Consider the following 19,377-nt stretch of genomic DNA (forward strand, 5'->3'; position numbering starts at 1 on the left):
ACTGGGGTAGAGTGTATTAAGTACTGGTGTCAGCCCCAGGCCTGGGCCCAGACGATGGACAATGCCAGCCCATTGTGCCTGTCCCATTGACAGTGGGTGTAGTGGCACCCTCCCCTGGGTTCCCTCAATGGGGAGCCTGAGAGCCAGAGGGATCAGCTTAATGGGCCGACAAGAGTTGCTTTGACTGCAGACACTTGGACAAAGAGCCCCGAACAAGTGCTACAACAGGAGCAGGTTAGCAACATACACAAGCACAGAGACGAGGGCGTGAGGGAAAAGAAGAGAGTAGGTGATGAGGAGGGCGATGAAGAAAGAGAAGCAAAAATGAGGATGAAAGGGAAGGCAGCAAAGGATTAATAAAGCAATTTTGCTTGTGAAATGTATGCCTCGTACAGCTGTCCATTATTGGCAGGTATAATGAAGTACACACCTTCCTATAAACCAGAGTTTATCTTGAACCCTTGCCAACAAGACACTTGGTGCCAATCAGGCCACTGCAGATAACGTTTTATATGATAGAGATGGTGAGTGCGTGCTACTGGATAAAGGGACTATGACACTTGGTGGTCAAAGTTTAACCGTTGGCTCTTTGGGGATCAATATATTTTAGAGAGAGGCCATACAAGACTGGATCATAAGGTGAACTTGACGAGTTAAACCTAATGGGTGATTGGTGAATTTGGGGGTATAGGAGGGGTTGGTTGCTGATCAAGAGTTGGATAATTTCTTACTTTGGCCATCTGAGCCTGGACCCCACTGGACTTCAGGGCTGTAACAGCTTTCTGTGCTGCTGCTGGACTGTCAAAGTCCACAAATCCATACCCTGTAAAATAGACAAATATGTATTAAAATTGCTGTGACATTATTTAGTTTTGAAGTTATGTGCTTTCTTGTAGGATGTTAGATAAGAAGATTGATACCACTCCACATAAATAATGTCATAAAGAGTTCGGTCTAGACCTGCTCTATTCGAAAAGTGTCCTGAGATAACTTCTGTTACGAATTGGCGCTATACAAATAAAATTGAATTGAATTGAATTGAATTGAATTGAATATCTGTCTGTTAAACATGATGCTAAAGCCAGGTAATGGTTAGCTTAGCTTAGCATAAAGATGGGAAGCAAGGGGAAATAGCTAGTCCAAAAATGTTTGTACAGATACCAGATATTACATGTTAATTTATGAGCTTAAGAGGTGCTGGTAGGTGAATTTTGGACGTTTTGACAGAGCTAGCCTAGCGGTTGTGCACCTGTTTCCAGTACTTAGGCTAAGCTAAGCTAACAGTCTCTTGGCTGTAGCTTTGAATATAGCAGAAAGACATGAGACTGACAAACATCTTCTTATCTAACTCAAAAAGAAAGCAAAATAGTGTATTTCTCAAAATGCTGAAATACTCTTTTAATAACCAAACAGCCAAAACCAGTGGAATAATTGTGCACTATTTAAAGATATGAGTTAAAACAACACAGCTCACCTTTACATTTGTTGGTGGTTTTATCCAAGATGGCCTTGGTAGACACAATCTTGCCATACCTTTGGGGACAGAAAAGAATTCAAAAAAACAGGATCAGTGACAGATGAGGTGACTGTGGGGCAACAAGAGGAATCTGCTCCTAACATTTGCATACCAATTCTGATGTCATACTTCCTCAGGCTGCAGGTGTAAACATGAACACGTACTCACACACAATCAATTGTGTCAATCAAGTGCCACAGAAAACTTTGTCTGCCTCCGCCCTTCTGTCTTTGTCTGCTGTTACAGTAACTCTGTTCCCTGGCGTTGTTTTCAACAGACAGGAGACAGCACCCCAGGGCCAAAAACAGTTTGTTCCAGGCCTGTCTTTACCATACACACAGACAAACACACACCTCTCTCCTAAATACAGCTCTGCTAACGGATATTTTTAGTTCAAATAAAGCTTTAAAGTGTTGTCAGCAGCAATGTCTGAATTGCAAATAGAAATATTGACTTTCAGGGATCTTACTGTATGCCTGGTCTACTTCACTTCACACAAAAGAAGACATAGGGTGTATGAAACACTAGCTAGTGTCCCAACCTGTTATTTCAGTCCAGTCATTGTCACCAGAAAAAAAATGACAAAGGCCAATCAGTAAAAGAAGAGAATCAATTAATGCATTGGTACAGTTTCATAAAGCTTTAATGGTATGAAAATCTCCTTAAAATCAGTAAAAATGTGTAAAAGATGTGAAGACTAATGGAATGCAGTGTTATAAGACGGAGCATCAGCACTACAGTATAATAGACCTGCCCTTGTCTGGTGAATTTAGCCAGTGAGGGAGGCTGGTGTTCCTCTGTTTGGGCGACATGGCGTCTGGGCGGAATGTACACTGTAACCTGATGCTTCACCCCTCTGGTTCGCCTTCCTTCCCACCAGGTCCCTCTCCCTCTTTCTATTTTTCCACCCTCACATCGCAGCACGCCGCTGGGTCCTACACTCCAACCTCGTTTCAGTGGACATTTGCCCAGATGACTCAGATCTGACTAGCCGGTCACAGTAGAGACCTGGGTCACGACTGCCACCAGAGTCTAAAAGTATTTTTTCTCTCATTGCCGCCATGTTTTTAAAATGTACATCCAAATTCAGGTCATCCTTCTTTATATTAAACAAAAACAGTAGCAAGTAGCAAGCAAACAAGATTTTTGGGATGGGAATCCAGAACTGGGTCCAGTTGAAAACTGCTTCCAAATTGTCGAATGCATCCAAATCATACTCCTACAACTTTATCACTTCCTCTTATCAATGCCAGCATGTTTTTTTCTGACAATGATGTCAATGATGTCAAATGATGATGAACAAGGAGCCATGGCTGAGAGGAAGAAACAGTTCAAAGCGTGCTTTAATTTCACAAAGAAACTCAAACAACTACAAGTGTACTTTTTACACTGTGTTCAGATGCAGAGATAATAAAACAGTTGCGTTGATACTGAAAACCTGTGTAGCCCTACTTTTTTCCACACAGAAAACTGATCAGGAATCGATAAGGGAATCGATAAAGGATTGGACCAATAAGCATCGATAACAGCACAGACATCAATAAAATCTTATCAATTTCCATCCCTAGCAGATTTACATGTGAAGAAGCTTTAGGTCCCAACTTCCGCTACCTTCAGAGTGCATTAATATTATTACCTCATAAACTCACAGTTCAACTCATTTTACATTATACATGCAGGAGTCACTGATCTTGATTATCATGAATTATGACATGAAGGATAGCAACATTATAAAGGAAACTTCCTCACTGCAGACATTAATGATTCATCATTCATTGCCAAATAGCCAGATGACCTTTGCATAGGCTGTGTTTACAGTTTCCCACTGTCATCTAACAGCTGCAAAGTGGTCATTAGGAAAGAATATATATAAAGGAAGTTGATATAATTTAACCCCTTCAAATCTGACAGAAAGTTTACTTAAACAATATTTACAGAAACAATGTCTTTTCACAACATCAAGCCTAAAAATGCACTTGATTTGGAAGATGTTGTAAAGTACGCACTCACGCAGCACTCAGACACACTTTCTTTTTCTAATAGTCAAATATTGGAAATATGAGTACAGTGGTTGCCCCGCAGTCGTACATTAGGTCTCACTTATCTAGAAACCAAACATCACACATGAGATCCTGGTATTCTTCCTCTCACCATGAGGCTTGGCAGATTAAAAAATATTTAGGAGAAAGACTGATTGTGTGAGCTGTGTGATTTGGTGGAAGTGGAGAGCGAGTCCTATTGTATTTTGCACTGGTGATTTAAGTATGTGCAGTGCAGATGTACTGGAATATTCTGGTGTACAGACAATCGTACAAAATTGGAATCGTAAATACATTCTGATGTGTTTAAGTTTGCCAACTTTGTCTCAAAAACTTAGACTACTACTAAGACTACTTAGTAGTAGTATTGTTCTGGACCTGGCTTATATGAATTTATAATATCTTGTGTTAATAACAATAACAGTCACTCATGAGTTCCACGCTGGCTCTGATTTTCCTGATTTTAAGGCTCATAGGCCTAGACTGAAAAACAGTCCTACTGAACAGTTTGAGTTTTCGTTAGAAGCATGACAAAGAAAAACAAAAGCTGTGTTTCATGTTTTTACCAAACAGAGATGCCAGGAGAGTTCAAAGGTCTGAAGGCAGTGACTGTGTGACCCTCCGATTACCTCAGCCCCTCTGCAGCAGAACAGCAGTCCACCACACCGTGGAGGCCACAGGGACTTAAAAGACAGCTCTGACCCATATACGGCCGTCTGACATTCTTTCCCAGCAGGCCATGCTACTCTTTTCCCTCTCATTTAAGTTTCCCCTTCAAGTGTAGCCCTCCCACCCAGCCCCTAAAGCCTCTGTCCTCTCCCCACTTCTCTACCAGCCCACAATGACTTCTCTGTTGATCCCCTGCTTTTACTCTCGACTCCCTTTGTTTCACATACCAACTGCAGATTTCAGATTTTCTTTCTTTTCCATAAATGTGTGCAGTACACAAATATTAACATGAATAATAACATAAATTTGTTCCTTTGATTTGGTGTTTCTGAGGCTTCCTTGTGAAGGGTCAGAATGGAGTAAAACAAAGAATGAAACAAAAATATTATTGAGGGAGGGGCAGCGGTGTTAGTATTATCGAGTCAGGTTTTATTAGTTATAGCCGGTGCTTGTTCAGGGATGTGCGTTGTTACTGTGAATGACCCGTGGAAATGACGGACACATGGCTCAAGTTCACAAATCACATCTGTGACATACAGCACGGCCCTGATCTGCAGCAGCCAAAACCAGTTTGGGTGCTTTATTACAGGGTTTTATCTCTCTGTGTGTGCGTGTGCGTGTGTGTTTGTAAAGCCAACATATTATAGAGGCTTGACTATTTGTCTCCGGGTGTGTAAGTCTTAGTTCAGGGCTGTTGAGCCAATTCAACCTCACAAAAATGGAAGGTTAGATAAGGACATGAGGAGGCAACATGCTGTACCCTGTTCTGGCCCCCTCTCTCCTTCTTTACCCCCGTCCTATCCGTTTCCAGACTCTGTGCATTTGTTCTTTCTTTCGTGTGTTTCCCTCTAAGGCTCTACCATTTTGCTGACAATTTCTTGCTTCCTGTAATTGTCAAAAATTCATCAAACTGCCTTTAGTTGTGGTAATTTAGCATCCTTATTTACAAACCACATTTCCTTCATCTCTGCCTGAACTGCAAATTATGGCCTAAAACTATTTAATTTCATGTGTCCAACAGATGAAGAGCGTTGCTACAGACAGCACAGATGTTATCTACTCATCAGACGACTGTCCACTGTAGCGTTACTGATAACTATCTGAAGAAAACCTGTTCCAGTTAAGCTGGACTGGAATGTTCTACGAGCTAGCGAATGGGAATGTGACGTCAATTTCAATGTGGTCTGCAAACACTGTTGTGCAGTGTCAACCGCACAACCAATGAACAAGATTACAAGACAAGATAATGGGATTAATTCAATTTCAATTCAGTTTTATTTGTATAGCGCCAATTCATAACAAAAGTTATCTCAGGACACATTTCAAATAGAGCAGGTCTAGACCGAACTCCTTATTACTTTTCATTGCTTGGTAAGCTCCTAACTTGGGGGATAATGCATGTTGCGTTTACCTTTGCTCACAGTAAGAGCACAAAATTAGCACCTGCCAGTAACCAAAATATATCTTTTGTGCACCCTTTATATATTTCTGATGATGAGCCATTGACAGTGACAGATAATAGCTACCATAGCTATCATACCAAAATGGCAGCTCCGCCCCAGAATGCTCTGATTTCCATTCCCTATGGCCAGATAGATAGTATTAAATATTAAAAAGTACTATGTGAAGTAATTTACATGTATTAATCGCTTTGTACTGCCAACGTGTGAATTGATTGTAAAGCATGCAGTGCGAGCCTGTGTGAGAGCGCAAGCAACAGGATGCTGACTGCAGTCCACATAGCCATCAGTGTCATTAATAACGCTAACGTTCAACAAATGACTTTTACATACATTAGAGACATGTTTAACACTCTGCTAAGAAAGCAAATAAGAGTATTTCCCAACTATTCCTTTATAAATGGACTCATGTAATTCTTGGGGCTCAATAATCATAATAAACATGTCTGGTGTGATGTTATATCCTTTCCAATTTCACCTCGCTGTTCTGCTTCCAACAAGAAATCACAATTTCTAATAATAAATCACTCACGGTTGGCAGAGCTTGACCAGGTCTTGGTCTGTGGTCCCCGGATGGAGGCCGCGGATATACAGGTTCGTCTTACTCAGCTGTTCCCCTCCCACGCCGCTGCTGTTGCTGCTACTGTTGGTGTTGGGACTGGGGGGCGCCATCTGGTGGCCGGAGGACACATAGGCCTGCTGCAATAAGAAAGAAGCATCACAATTAGTTTTCTGTGCACAAACACACAACAGACGCCATTGCCAAAATATTTTCAAACACCAGCAAACACTGGACCAGTACGGTGAGGTTAGTTGTCATTCGAAGTGTTAAAGCTGAAGGAGTGTTTGGAGACGTTGAGAGATAGAAAGTAATCCTGCATGAAACAGATGATTATGTGGGAGCTGCGAAAAATGATATCATGCAGGCCTCATGTCAACACTCACCAATACTGCTTTCTGAGGGGAATGCGGGGCCTCTTGGCTGACTACTCCATATAGGGAAAATGGGCCTCTTATGCTTTCTCCATGTTGGGTAACTTCTTTTTTACTTTTGGAACCACAAAACAATCTTGCGGTGTATATCAAAACTGAAGTTCTTAAGGTCTAAAACTAACATTTAGTCAGTCTGATGATGTCGAATTAAAAAAATAGCGAGCAATTTTTACACTGCGACTCTGTGTGACTTTCTCTTATTTTACATCTGCTTATAAAAGCAGGTATTTCTAAATGAATCACTGCCATCTGTTCAAGCTTGCATTTCTGTGTCCTAAACTTGCAGAAGCCTCAGGTTCAACATCATCCTTAAGACATTTCCCTCTCCAACAATGTCTAAGGTTAACAGTTAACAAGACAAAAACAGGCTTTAGTTAAGTCCACGTAACATCCAAAGTCAATTTAACAAAACAAAGAGAATTCAAAAGGGATGAGTAACAACAACACACCAGGAGTTTATTACTACATGACAATACGGGGTAACATTCTCATGTTGTGACCATCTGTAATGCTCTGATGTGGACCTTGACCACTCCTGAACCTCATCCTCATTTCTTATGTTGGGTTGTTTTGTTTCATCAGTCTATGAGGACTAAGTGCCGGTGAATACTAGTTGTAAACTATGGCAGTCAACTTCTCGATGACTCACCACCAGGAACATGAAAGGCCGTTGCGCAACAACCAGTGCATCATCTCATCTCACTATGGGATTGCGGCCCTCCTTGGAGAAATCAAAGAAAAGATTGTGTAACCATGCAGAGGAATATTCTTTATTGGGATAAATGTGGTTTCATTATCACTCTGACTGTCAAAAAAATCTTCTCTCTCCAGGAATAGATCTACTGGCTGTTTTCCAAATAAGACAGGCAATAAATAGCAACACTTGAGTGCAGGCTAGGCTTGCTAGAACTGGCAAATGTTGAGTCTGTTCGCTGTGAGAAAATTACTTAAATCAAATTAATCTAACAGCTAATTGTTGTATTAAAGGTTGCATACAAAAGGAATAAGAACGAATATGCATTCTGACTGAGCTCAATGCCACAAGGCCGGACGGTCTCATTTTAGAGGCCGATCGGATGGAGCGACAAGAGGACAATGGGTTAATTTCAGGAGAGAGGAGTGGGGTCACTGCATCAGCCTGGTGATGTTCAGAAAAAAGCCCAGCAGGAAGCCACGGTCACACCAGGACCACCGGCAACCTCAACCAATCCCGCTAATTAGACACCGTCCATAAGGCACGAAGCCCCTCGAACACAGCCCCACTGACCTCTATTGCGCCTGGCAGCGTGGCAGGTCACTTCAACAACAGGCTCTCGAGATAATCCTCTCTTCCTCCCCTGCTGAAGAAACCTGAACATTTTGCATGTGTTTGTTCATGTCAGGCAATAAGGAGACATGGCCCGCTTCAAGTTAAACAAAGAAAAAGAGGCGTGTGTTCTTTCCTTTCAACTCTTTCTTCTGGGGATATTTACACAGTCCACGAGTAAAAAGGCATGAACAGTGGGACGTACACACAGACCTGGACACGTTTGAGGCATTTTAAGGTTTGCTCACAGAAATATTTAGTGAAACGTAAGTATTGTAAGTAGACTGTTCTCATTCTCGCTTAAAAAGAGAAAGAGTCAGATGGAAATTTTGCGCTCCATGAAAAGCAACAGCACAACAAACTGTGGCCTAAAAATCAACGTCTTTTTGACAGTATCGACAAACACTGTCCATAATAAGCTTCACAAAGAAAGTCCTTGTTGCAGAACTATGGAGTTAAGCCTGTACACATTTCTTTTATGTCATCTGTCACAGCCCTGCAGATCTGAATCATAAACAAAGCACCATTCATTTAATTAAAAAAAAGGGTTTGTTCCTTTCTTTCAGACCAGACACATTTCCGGCCCAGTGGAAAACATTCAAATACGGCACGAGCCTGCCTGTAGGAGTTTATCTATCTTGTCACAGTGTAGTTCATGATGAATGCATTTTTGGAGGCAGCTTATTTGTGAATGAAAGAACAGGACAGCAGAGACCTATAATCTCATTCACACACTCTTTACCAGAGAGCCAAGTCCCAATCAAGCTTCAGACTGTACCAGGAGCAAATCATTGCAACACCCCTTAAATCACCAGTCTGCAACCACACACATGCATTCATGCATTTGTCACACACAGACATTACTCTCCACACACACACACACACACACACACACACACACACACACACACACACCCACTTAAACTGCTGTAGCACGTTTAACAGTAAAGATCTACATATCTAAAGAGCTACATAAGATCTTGAGTCAAAATATATTATTTGTGACCTTATTATGGAAAGGAATCTGAATCTCTTAGAAATTGAAGAGCTACATTTGGTAGGGATCTCAGTACCTAATCCTGGCTAATAACAGGTTACCTGCTTGAAAAGCAATCAGTCAGATATTAAAGACACGTGAAAACTCATCTTAGTGAAGTACAAATTGGTACAGTATAATGCTAAGATACTTACCTACAAGTACAAGGGCCTTCATTACACTGCCAGAGTACAAAAGTACTTTAAACTTTATCCTGGTTCAGTCCCAAAATTTTGTACTTTAATATTAAAAGCTAAATCACAATTTGTCAAAGCAGTGGGTCCCATGATACATGTTTTAAACTGCTTACAAAATTGAATTATAAACATCACAAACTGAACTAATCAAATTTAAAGTACAAAAGCTTGAAATGGTCTTTGCTGCCCTGGTGATTACCTTTCAAGCTATTTCAAACTATTTCAAACTCAGCTTCCTTATGTACTTTCATGTTTGCTGTTAAAAACCTATTCTAAAAAAAAACATTCTTCCATTTTTTTGGATTAGTTTATTAGTAGCTGCTGAAAGAGCAACAAGAGCTTAGAAACAAATAAATTATGTATACAATTTAGGACTGCAACAAACCAAATGTCCCACCTCTGGTAAATTGCGATGGGTCCAAGCTGATGTCTTCAAACTGTCTATCAGACCAGAACCCAAAGATATTAATTTCCAATGGTGTAAAACACATGGCAGCAACCCTCACATTTCAGAAAATAGAAACTGAAAGTGTGACGTCTTTGCTTGATAAATGACTTCAATTATGTACTTTTCTTTTTTGGATGATGATAATTGATAGCCATAATAAATATAAGTCATAGAAATAACATGGGTTTTTTTTTTTTTTTCGAATGAGCTTGCTTTCCTGAAAGAAGTAGTTCACACTCAAAATTTAAATGTAATGAAACTGATAGATCAGAGATCTTGATAAGGCTTGTTAAGTTCAGACAGAAACACTTTCAATGTGACATTTGTCCTCCTCTGCGGAACAGCTCCATATTCATTAAGGCTTCAAAATATCACTGGATATTTTTAGAACCAAACTAAAGATAACGATCAAGAACATTCTATAAATAAAACCATTTCCTCCATCTTGATGTAAACTTGCATCAATAGTCTGAAGCTGCCAGGAAGTGTGTGTCTCCAATACGGCATATTGTTGGTATTGACAGACTTTAATCTCTAAATATATCAAAAAACTGTTTTTATCAAATGTTGTTAAAATAATCATATGACCACTTTAAACACTTGCTACTGTATCTCTTTACACAAGTCCATCTGTTTAGATTTCCAGCACCGTTTTAGTGTCACTCCACCTCTGTTTTTATCTCCGTCTCGCACTGTGGGGCTTCTCCAGTCGACCCCAGTTTGACCCACAGAATTCCATGGATTTCCTGGCTGTTAGGGGGGTCTGCCACGTTCCCATATCCTGCCTGCCTACTCCCCACTGCAGCAGGAAAGACCCACCACTGTCTGACCAGCTGACCGACTTACATGCTAATGCACAGATTTAGAGCCTGGCTGAATGGGGACGCAGCTTCCAGCTTGTATAGAATTACACTGCTGAGCTGCCACTTTGCGCCAGCTCCACTTCAGGACAACAAAATGTCAACAAACATTTTGGATATTTGATTCTAAAAAAAAAAACCAAGACATCTCTTGTTTGCCATGTTGATAAAATTATACATATTTGACTACAAATTTGTCTTACTAAACCCAAACAAATTCAAAGTAATAACATTCAATAACATTTATGAGAACATTAGTTCAACATCTATGGAAAAATGGAAATGTGTCCTTTTTTTGTAAGCCAATGGCTAGGTGAGGTCTGTGTGTCTGGTAAAGCGTTGATGGCATGCAGGATATCCTTTGTGTCTGCTCCTGATCTTATCACACAGCCATTTGAATGAAGAGCTGTGCATTCCAACCAGGTGACAGGGACACCGACTCTCACGTCCAGACTCGTACCTGAATCCTCCTTCCTTTCTGTCTTTAACCCTCTCCCTTCTTTTGTCTTTTTATAAGCACCTATTAATCTTCAAATTGTCTGTCTCTCAGTGTTGTCACAGCTTGACGCAAATGCACATGCACGCATGGCTTTCAAGCCGGGTCAGGTGGCCAGAGCCGGGGAGCTTGGAAACAGATACCTACAAACACTGGCCCTCAGCTCAGCCAGAGATCCAACAAAATGTGAGGCACACCGAGTGTCTGGCATCACTGCAGTATGTACTTGGCGTCGGATTTCTGACAGCTGTGCTTTCTCCAAGGACTCTGTCTCCCACTCTACCTGTTCACCTTGGCTGGTTCATGCGGTTGGCACTGAAGTTGGGGACCAATCCAAAACATCTGACACATTAAACAAAGAGATAGATAAACATATACCTGGCGCAGGGCCACAAGGACAAAGGTGACTGTACAGGAGAGTTCAGTGAGGATAGACTCACTGCAGCGGAACAGCTGTTTTAATACATAAAAGCAAAAGTAACCCAGTAGGCTGCAATTACTTGTGTATGAAAAATCATGCATTTATAAACATATTTTATATGTGTTCAGTGTTTTATAGTAGTAATTACCTAAGACATTTCTGTACTGCAATTTCTTTCTTATCATCTGACACATACACTGATATCCTGTTATGTAACATTTTATTTTAACACAATTATTTGGTCGTTGTTTATGCTCAAGCCAAATCTGACTTTCTATTCATTATACGCAAATTGTCTTCAATTCATAGTCTTTAATTTGACACTGTGCTCTGCTCCTAGCTTGAAGCTGCATTGAAACTCCAAAGCGCACTCTACTGCAATAAAGTTTATATGGCTAATGTGTTCGCAGTTGCCTAGGTACACATCCAATAGTGACAGAGTAACTTTATAAGCCCACTGGAGGCATGTGTCTGGCTACTGGATGAATACAAGTCCAATATTAAGGAGATTTTTAGGGGAATTTCTTTGTCAATGTGATCTAACTTTTATGTGCCACAGATTCCCTGTGTTACCTTTAATAAAAAATGATGAGTTCTATGCAGAACATCCTAGCAATATTCACTTTAATCACTCCAGTCATGGCAGGATTCAGTCACACAACAAGTGGGCCTACGTGATCACATGACATGATCACATGACCTCTCGCTAGCATCCTCCTTGCAACTGTTTAGCAGCGCGTTGTGATGGTAGAGAGAAAATGCAGTCACCTCCAGTCCCTGAAGCAGGAAAATGAGTTCTTGAGCGCTAAAAACGCGTTTGGTGGACACAAGCCCTAACTCAGACAATTCCAATCACATTTTAAAGGATATCGACTGATTATTGTTATCACCAAAATCCCCAAAAATAACGAGATATTATTTTTTGCCCATATCGCCCACCCCTAATACATACACGTAGTAATTGGATGCGATGTTGTTAAATACTGATTGATGAAGCTTTAAAGATTCGAGGTGTAGAGTATCTGCCTTTCTAAAGCTAACTTTTTACTTCCAGGGCAGCATTGATTGAAAGGTGTATGTGTTGATATGTGCAAATCTTATTATAGCAGTTTGTCTCGGTTTCTTTCCTTACCATCATTATTACACTTTGTCCCGTTTAAGTCGTGTCGTAAACATGCTTCAATACTCAATGCAAAACACTCAACAGCAACAAACACTCATTACTTTAATCTTTAGTAAATGCATGTTTTAGGTGGAATGTTAATAAAATGTAATGAGTGAGTGAGGTCAAATGCTTTTAATTTTATTTCAGTTTCCTGCTTTCTAATTTCTGCACAATACAGGTTACATTGATTTTCTAACTCCCAGACATCAGTTGGTTTCAGTTCATAGGAAAATAAACTTGCACAGACTTGAAACGTGTTTGACAAGCGGTACAGTAATCAATCACACTGAACATGTCCGGAAAAATCCCTGTGTAGGTGCAATTTAAGGACACTTTACACCTGACATTTGACACAACTGATGACTTAGACACTGTCTGAGTAAATTTTTAAATATTTAGGTAAACACACTTTAGTAATACTGTTTATAAACACGGTCATAAAAGGTATAAATATTACTACAGTGATTGTGCAACCACTCTCTGAAGTTCATTTAATTTCCTCACGAAGATCCTGTGATTATCAAATGAAATTTTAATTCTTATCGTTTTTGCATGTTAATATAAAATTTTAATTATTGCACCACTAATACAGACCAAACAGTGACAAAGAACTGGCGCACAAGGACCTTTAGATATCAAGAAAAGTAGCCTCATGTTCAAACGTCTACAGCAACAACCATTAGTTTCTGAAATGTAAATACCATAACATATCATGATGGCGTATACCTGTAACATCATATTTGTGCAACTTCTGATCACCAATAACCCTACACATTGGTCTGCAACAGTGTTATTAATAATTGTTAATAATTATTATTCAACATCATGGCATATCTCCCTACCCTTTGCATTCTTTCCACTTTTGATCTGCAAATTCTTTGTAGTGACACAAATCAGTAATTGCATTATCTGATCCTGCAAGATTTTACACACATTCACGTCCAGGTCAACACAGTTTTGGCTAAAATTATCTTCACGGTGGTTTTACTTATATCACAATGATTCACTGTGACAACCAGTGATCAAGTATTCATTAAATCACTTTTATATCACTATATATCACAATTAAATATGCTTCAAATGTCTAAACTCTTCTTCGTCAACAACTCAACCAAATAAAATGGATTTATGCTTGTGTAGTTAAAATGTTCCCAGTGTTGACAGCAGAGTGATTAATCACTGCCCGCTCAGTGATTGGACGGTTTAAGTCACCAAAGCAGGCAACCTGAACACAAACTGTCAATGTTGTACCCGATCAAGGTTTAACCAACTGTAGAGGTCAAACAGTTACAGTTATTATATTACATTTTTTTCTCCTGAAATTACTCCAAGGGTTTTTATTCAATTATCGTTCAATTTCAAGGAACTTTTTCGCAGTAACGTAAATTATAACATTTATTATAACATATATATTATATTATAACACATATACATAATTTATATTATTATTGCATTATTAGCCAGCTAATAAACCAAATACCAAAATTCATGGTAATAAGCCACATGAAGAGCCTGTTTTACCAACAAAACTCTTGTTGAATGCGCCTGTTTATTCTGATCAAGGTGCTTCTATGAGGCCACTTTTAACTTATTTAATCAAAGGATTCTATGTTACATCTTCATCTAAATGTTTTACTGTCGTTGTGTATATAAAAGTGTGAGCTTTTCAATAAACTTATTTTGTTATTTTGGGAGCATTGTTTTAAATTCCACTGCTGCTGCATATAGTAGTCAAAGAGTAAAGTCACAAAAGAAAAGACACACTCTTTTTAAGAAGCACTGGTTCACGAGGCAAGAATTAGGAAACACTGGTGACGTCTGAGAGCTTGTGCAGTTGAAAGTGAAAGGGCGAAATCACTGATTTAGAGAAGCATGGGAGACTTCACATGTGCTATTCTGCCTTCTCTGAATGGCCTTTTTTGTGAAACCTTTTACACCCGTGTGACAATTTAATGCTCCGGTTAATGTGCTCCTTTCATTTCTCTTCATATGTAGTTGTGTTTTGATCCGGTAGAGTAGGTGTTGAGGCACCCAGATCTTTAAATCACAGCAGTAAGTTGACATTTGTTGAAAAGGACTCCCGCCAAGATGGGAACAAAAATCTGATTGACAAGTACAAAAACAAGCCATTTCGACAAGGCACTGAGCGAGCAGCATAATTCCTTGAGAGGCGACAAGCCGCCTCCTGTTATTTTTCCATCCAGGAAGCTTCACACGGAAACCGACCAAATTTGATTTGAGAACATTAATTCTATTTATTTGAGGGAGGAAATGAGGTGCTGAGTCAGGGGAGGAGCAGCTGGATTTAAGCACAACAGAAACCAAACACCTTTTAGATCTCGGGCTCGGTAATCACTTCGCAACATACAAAGAGCACTTTTCTCGCCCCTCTGCGTGTTTATTTTACGATCAGACTTTTAATTTGTGTACTCGTGCAGCTAAGGTATGGCAGAATGTGAGCAAGAGATAAAAAGAATGAGGAGGAGGTGGAGGTGGGAGGAGGAAATGTTAGGAATCACAACACAGGAACTTGACCCCTACACGAACTTTCAGAGCCACAAAACAGAGGCGCTTGGGACCAGTAAAACAACCAGAGGAGAAAACTTCACTTCCTTTTACCTTCTTTATTTCATACCTTTTTTTTTAATGCTTAATTTAAATGTAACAGATGTTCATAATTTATATAGTCAAGTCAATGGGCTTTATAATGTTTCCAGCATACATGTACCACACCCTCTAGCCCTACACCCTCTTCAGTTTGGTTTGAGAACAGATCAAACTTATTTCGGATGAACTGTAGATTTTGTTACCTTTTGTCAGACCCAAGCTAACCTCCCCCTGTTTCCAGTCTTAATGCGAAGCTAAAGTTAGACAGCTGCTGGCTGTAGCTTAGTATTTAGCACAGATGTGAAGGTGGTATCAATAATCTCGCCTAAATCTTGGCAAGAAAGCAAATCATTTCCCAAAATGTCAAACTTTTCCCTTAACTCACCCAAATGAAATATCAAACATTCACGAACTGCAACTAATTATTTGTATTATTGATTACTCTGCTGATTATTTTCTCAATCATTAAATTAAGCCTTCAGTCTGAGCAGTGAAGAACACTGATCACAACTCTTCCCAAAGAGGCTTCTTCAAATTGGTTCTCTGACCATTAGGCCCAAACACAAAGATACATGTGTCACATATGTGAAAAAGCAACACATTTGAACAGTTTTTCCCAACATTTGGTATTATTGCTTAAAATAAAATTATTAATCGATTATCAAAATAGTTGCAAAATATTATTGTTTCGATTGATCGATTAATGAATCACCTTATCTTTGCTGCTCTAATGCTTATAGGACTTGAATGATACTGGGGGAGACAGTGCTGTTTGAAATGAGTAAAACTCATCTAATAAGTAACTTATAAAGTGGAATCTTGTCAAAACATGTAGGATTATTTCTAAACATAGACTAAGTGTAAACACTGTGTAGACACTGGACATTATCTATAAAATACTGTACCTATACTATATTAGGCATTTATTATACATATGATCAAGGACCAAATGGAAATAGTGAAACTGCAAGTGCTGCCACTCACAAACTATACTCCTGATTGCTCACACGGTGTACTACCTTCTAAAAAAGTGACAATCAACATTTTTTCCTGGTCCCTGGTGAGGTAAAAACAGTTTACTTTGATAGTTTAGTGAATAGTTAGATAGTTTTAGTAAAGAACTGAACATTCATGTATATTGAGCAAAAATGCAATGTGAGGTTGTGAAGAAACTGCATGTGTGTGTGGGCACGTGTGTGTAGAACAAACAATTCAAAGCTGTTTTTCCTCAGACAGACTCTTGTGTTGACATCAGATCTGGGAGGATGAGCAGCCAGGCGGTGCCCAAGATCACAGAAAGACAATAAGTCAATATACATTTTTAAAATGCCATTTAGAGTTCAAGAGCACACAACAACACAGAGCAGAAGGATGAGAGGAGCTGCTGTTGAACCCCCGCTGGATGTGGAATCACAACATATTATGGGCATGTATAATGAAACAGCTTTCACCATCACTTTTGAGCCATTATGGCCGAACACCACTCAGGAAAGGGGATTTTATGGGGGGGGGAGAGATAATGTTGTAAATTCATCAGTAACCCAAAATAATGAAGCCGGATTTTCTGATGTATTAAATTTGTTTTCCTAATGTCACCCAACCTTTATTTGTAGCCATGACAGTGTCTCACAAACGGGTTGCAAAGGTGACAATGTCAACACTGATTGTAACCACGAGAGCGCGATTCATAATTCTGGGAATGTAGTCATCATGGTCTGGTGGGATTTTGTCAAGGGGTGGGGCATATTCCGCTTTCAGATGGGAAACGAGGAAAAGAAAGAAAAAAAAAGAAGAAAAAAAAAACTTTGCAAACTTACGCGGCAGCGGAGACAATGAAGAGCTGATTTTAACGCTAGATACGAGCGTCCGGAGCTCACGGAGGTGGAGGTGGAGGAGGGGGGGGGAAGAAGAAGGCAGAATTCATTTTGTAACATGTTTCCCTCAGCCTCTGCCTCTCTCTCCCTACCCCCACTTCCACAAACACATCCCGGACACAGACGCGCTATCCCGACACGGCACACAGTTCCCTCATAAAAGTTGCTCTTCCACCATTGACTGCCCCCCCTCCAATGAGTGAGCACAGCCATAGCGACATCCTTTTACAGTAGTACACACAGCACAAATACTACTAAATAAAAACAGCAGGCGTCCAACATGACAGTACCGAGCGGCAGCAACATATTCCCACCTACACACACCGACGGAGCACGGCTGCTACATAAAACTGTATTTCCACTCCACGAAGTCATGAAGTTAAAATTCACTACGTTTTCGCTTTTTCAAGGACACTGCAGCTCACTGTCACACAAGCCTCTTTTTCCTTTTTTTTTTTTGTGGCTTTTTTTTTTTTTTTTTCTAGTCGCGACATACACGGGCGTGTTGCCCTGCAGGGCGAACAAAGCTGAAAATAAAAGAAAATCCCGAAAGCGTTTACCTTTTTGCTGTTTCTGCTGTTATAGCCGTTGTATGGGTTGATTCCTGCCCTTGGCGGTACGGAGAGCAGCATTTTTCTCGGCGCTATGTCCGGAGCGGCGAGCTCAGCCCAGGCTGCCAGCTGACGTCAGCAGCTGGGGAAGTGAGAGCCTGGAGTCCCGCTGATAGACTGCGAGTGGTGCTGCTGCTGCTGCTGCTGCTGCAGGACAGCCCCCCCTCAACACCAACACTGCTGGCCCCTGGGCTACTCCAAGGGGTCCCTCACACACTGCTCCAGGGGTGGGGTGTCCACAGAGAAGAAGGGGGGGGATTAGGTGTAAGTTCATTTACCGCCCACTGTTATTTCTCTCACCTGGGGGGTATGAGTAGAAACTGAGCTTCTCTCCAAAAAGTGTGACTCTAAGGACAAAGCGCTTGTAAAATCAGGTTATGGTGAAGCGTGTTTTTGTCTGGGGGTCTTTAATTCACTACCTGACCTCACTTCACTTCATTAGAGGTCGGGGTTTTTTTTTTTGTTTTGTTATTGGAGTTGTCTCATTTGACAACAATCTTAATAAATCTGCTTCATTTGCAATCGAATATCACAACAAAAAACTAGACTACTACCAACAGCCTATGATTTAATGTCATATTGGGCTATACATTTACAATATCCTCTATAGCCTATGTATTGTTGTTGTATTGATAACATATTGTAACTCTTAATTCAAATAGCCAATCCAGAAATGTATTGTTTGTACTTTCTGTTTATAGGCTACTGTATAAGATCAAAAACACAAGTAAGTAGAAACATTTCTGTGAAAAAACATTAAAGTTTTTGAAGAGTTCCATAAAATATTTCTAAGCGAAAAATATATTGAAGGTCCAATTTGAAACATTTAGGAGGATCTATTGATAGAAAGTAATGTTATGTTTTTGCTACTTTAAAATGAGATGATTTTTAAAGACGCCTTTCCATGGAGACCGCCATGTTGAATGGCTTTAGACTGGACCTGCACATTTCACGGCCACTGTAGTTTCTCCTAAATGTTTGGAAGGGGAGGGTGAAACAAAGGAGTTGCAATCTACACCTCCAGAGCAACTAAATCCTACACACTGGGGCTTTAAATGGTAAAATTCTCAGAGTTCTTAAAGTTTTAAACCACCATATAAAACTGCAAACTTCGAAGAGAATGTAAGGCCATTATGGAAGGAAGGATCATGACTGACAAGTTCAGCTTGCCATAGTTTGTGCCTCTTCTTCAATACTATTAAATCAGTGCATGTCTAAAGTGCTAAAATGCTGATGAAAGCATTTAGACTTGTTATCTGTGATAAGGGCATACGTGTATAAAAGCCCAACCATCTTTTAACCCAACCAGAGTGTGTGTACCCTCTTTGGTTTTGCCGCAGTCCTGTTCTTTGCTTGTGTAACCTTCTCCCTGTGTTTGTTTGTATTGATTGCTTAGGCACTCTTTAAACTTTGTTGTACAAATTTGCTATCTTAACAATATCATCCATATGAAGTTATAGTTAAGTCCTAGTGAGGAGTTCTGTAAAAAAAATCCCTTGATAAATCTATTTCTATGTTAAAGTGCGGACATTTCACACGTGCACGTCTTGGAGCACCACCAAATACAAAGATGACATCACATATTATAGTTACAATTCTCTGCTTTCAAAAAAGAAAAGATTTCCAATGTTTCTATGATGAATGTCAATGAGAAAGCACCTCTTGAAAAGACGGGATTA

At 40.0% G+C, this 19,377-nt stretch overlaps 1 protein-coding gene across 2 annotated transcripts in view; it reads right to left on the bottom strand.

Moving 5' to 3' along the window:
* LOC127371440 (RNA-binding motif, single-stranded-interacting protein 2) overlaps positions 1-17,815 on the bottom strand; it is a 29,710-nt gene extending 11,895 nt beyond the window's left edge. Inside the window, exons 1-4 of one of the 2 annotated variants that reach the window (XM_051414247.1) lie at positions 17,648-17,815; positions 6,217-6,380; positions 1,475-1,533; positions 732-823 (exon numbers count right to left, since the gene is read on the bottom strand). In XM_051414247.1, the coding sequence (XP_051270207.1) occupies positions 732-823; positions 1,475-1,533; positions 6,217-6,380; positions 17,648-17,719 (387 nt within the window). In that variant the 5' untranslated portion in view covers positions 17,720-17,815. Of the gene's footprint in view, positions 1-731; positions 824-1,474; positions 1,534-6,216; positions 6,384-17,647 lie in introns of both variants that reach the window. The other variant, XM_051414246.1, reaches the window with a different exon arrangement.
* Between the last annotated feature and the right edge of the window lie 1,562 nt (positions 17,816-19,377).

Source organism: Dicentrarchus labrax, unplaced genomic scaffold (genome assembly GCF_905237075.1).
Source record: "Dicentrarchus labrax unplaced genomic scaffold, dlabrax2021, whole genome shotgun sequence".
NCBI lineage: Eukaryota > Metazoa > Chordata > Actinopteri > Moronidae > Dicentrarchus > Dicentrarchus labrax.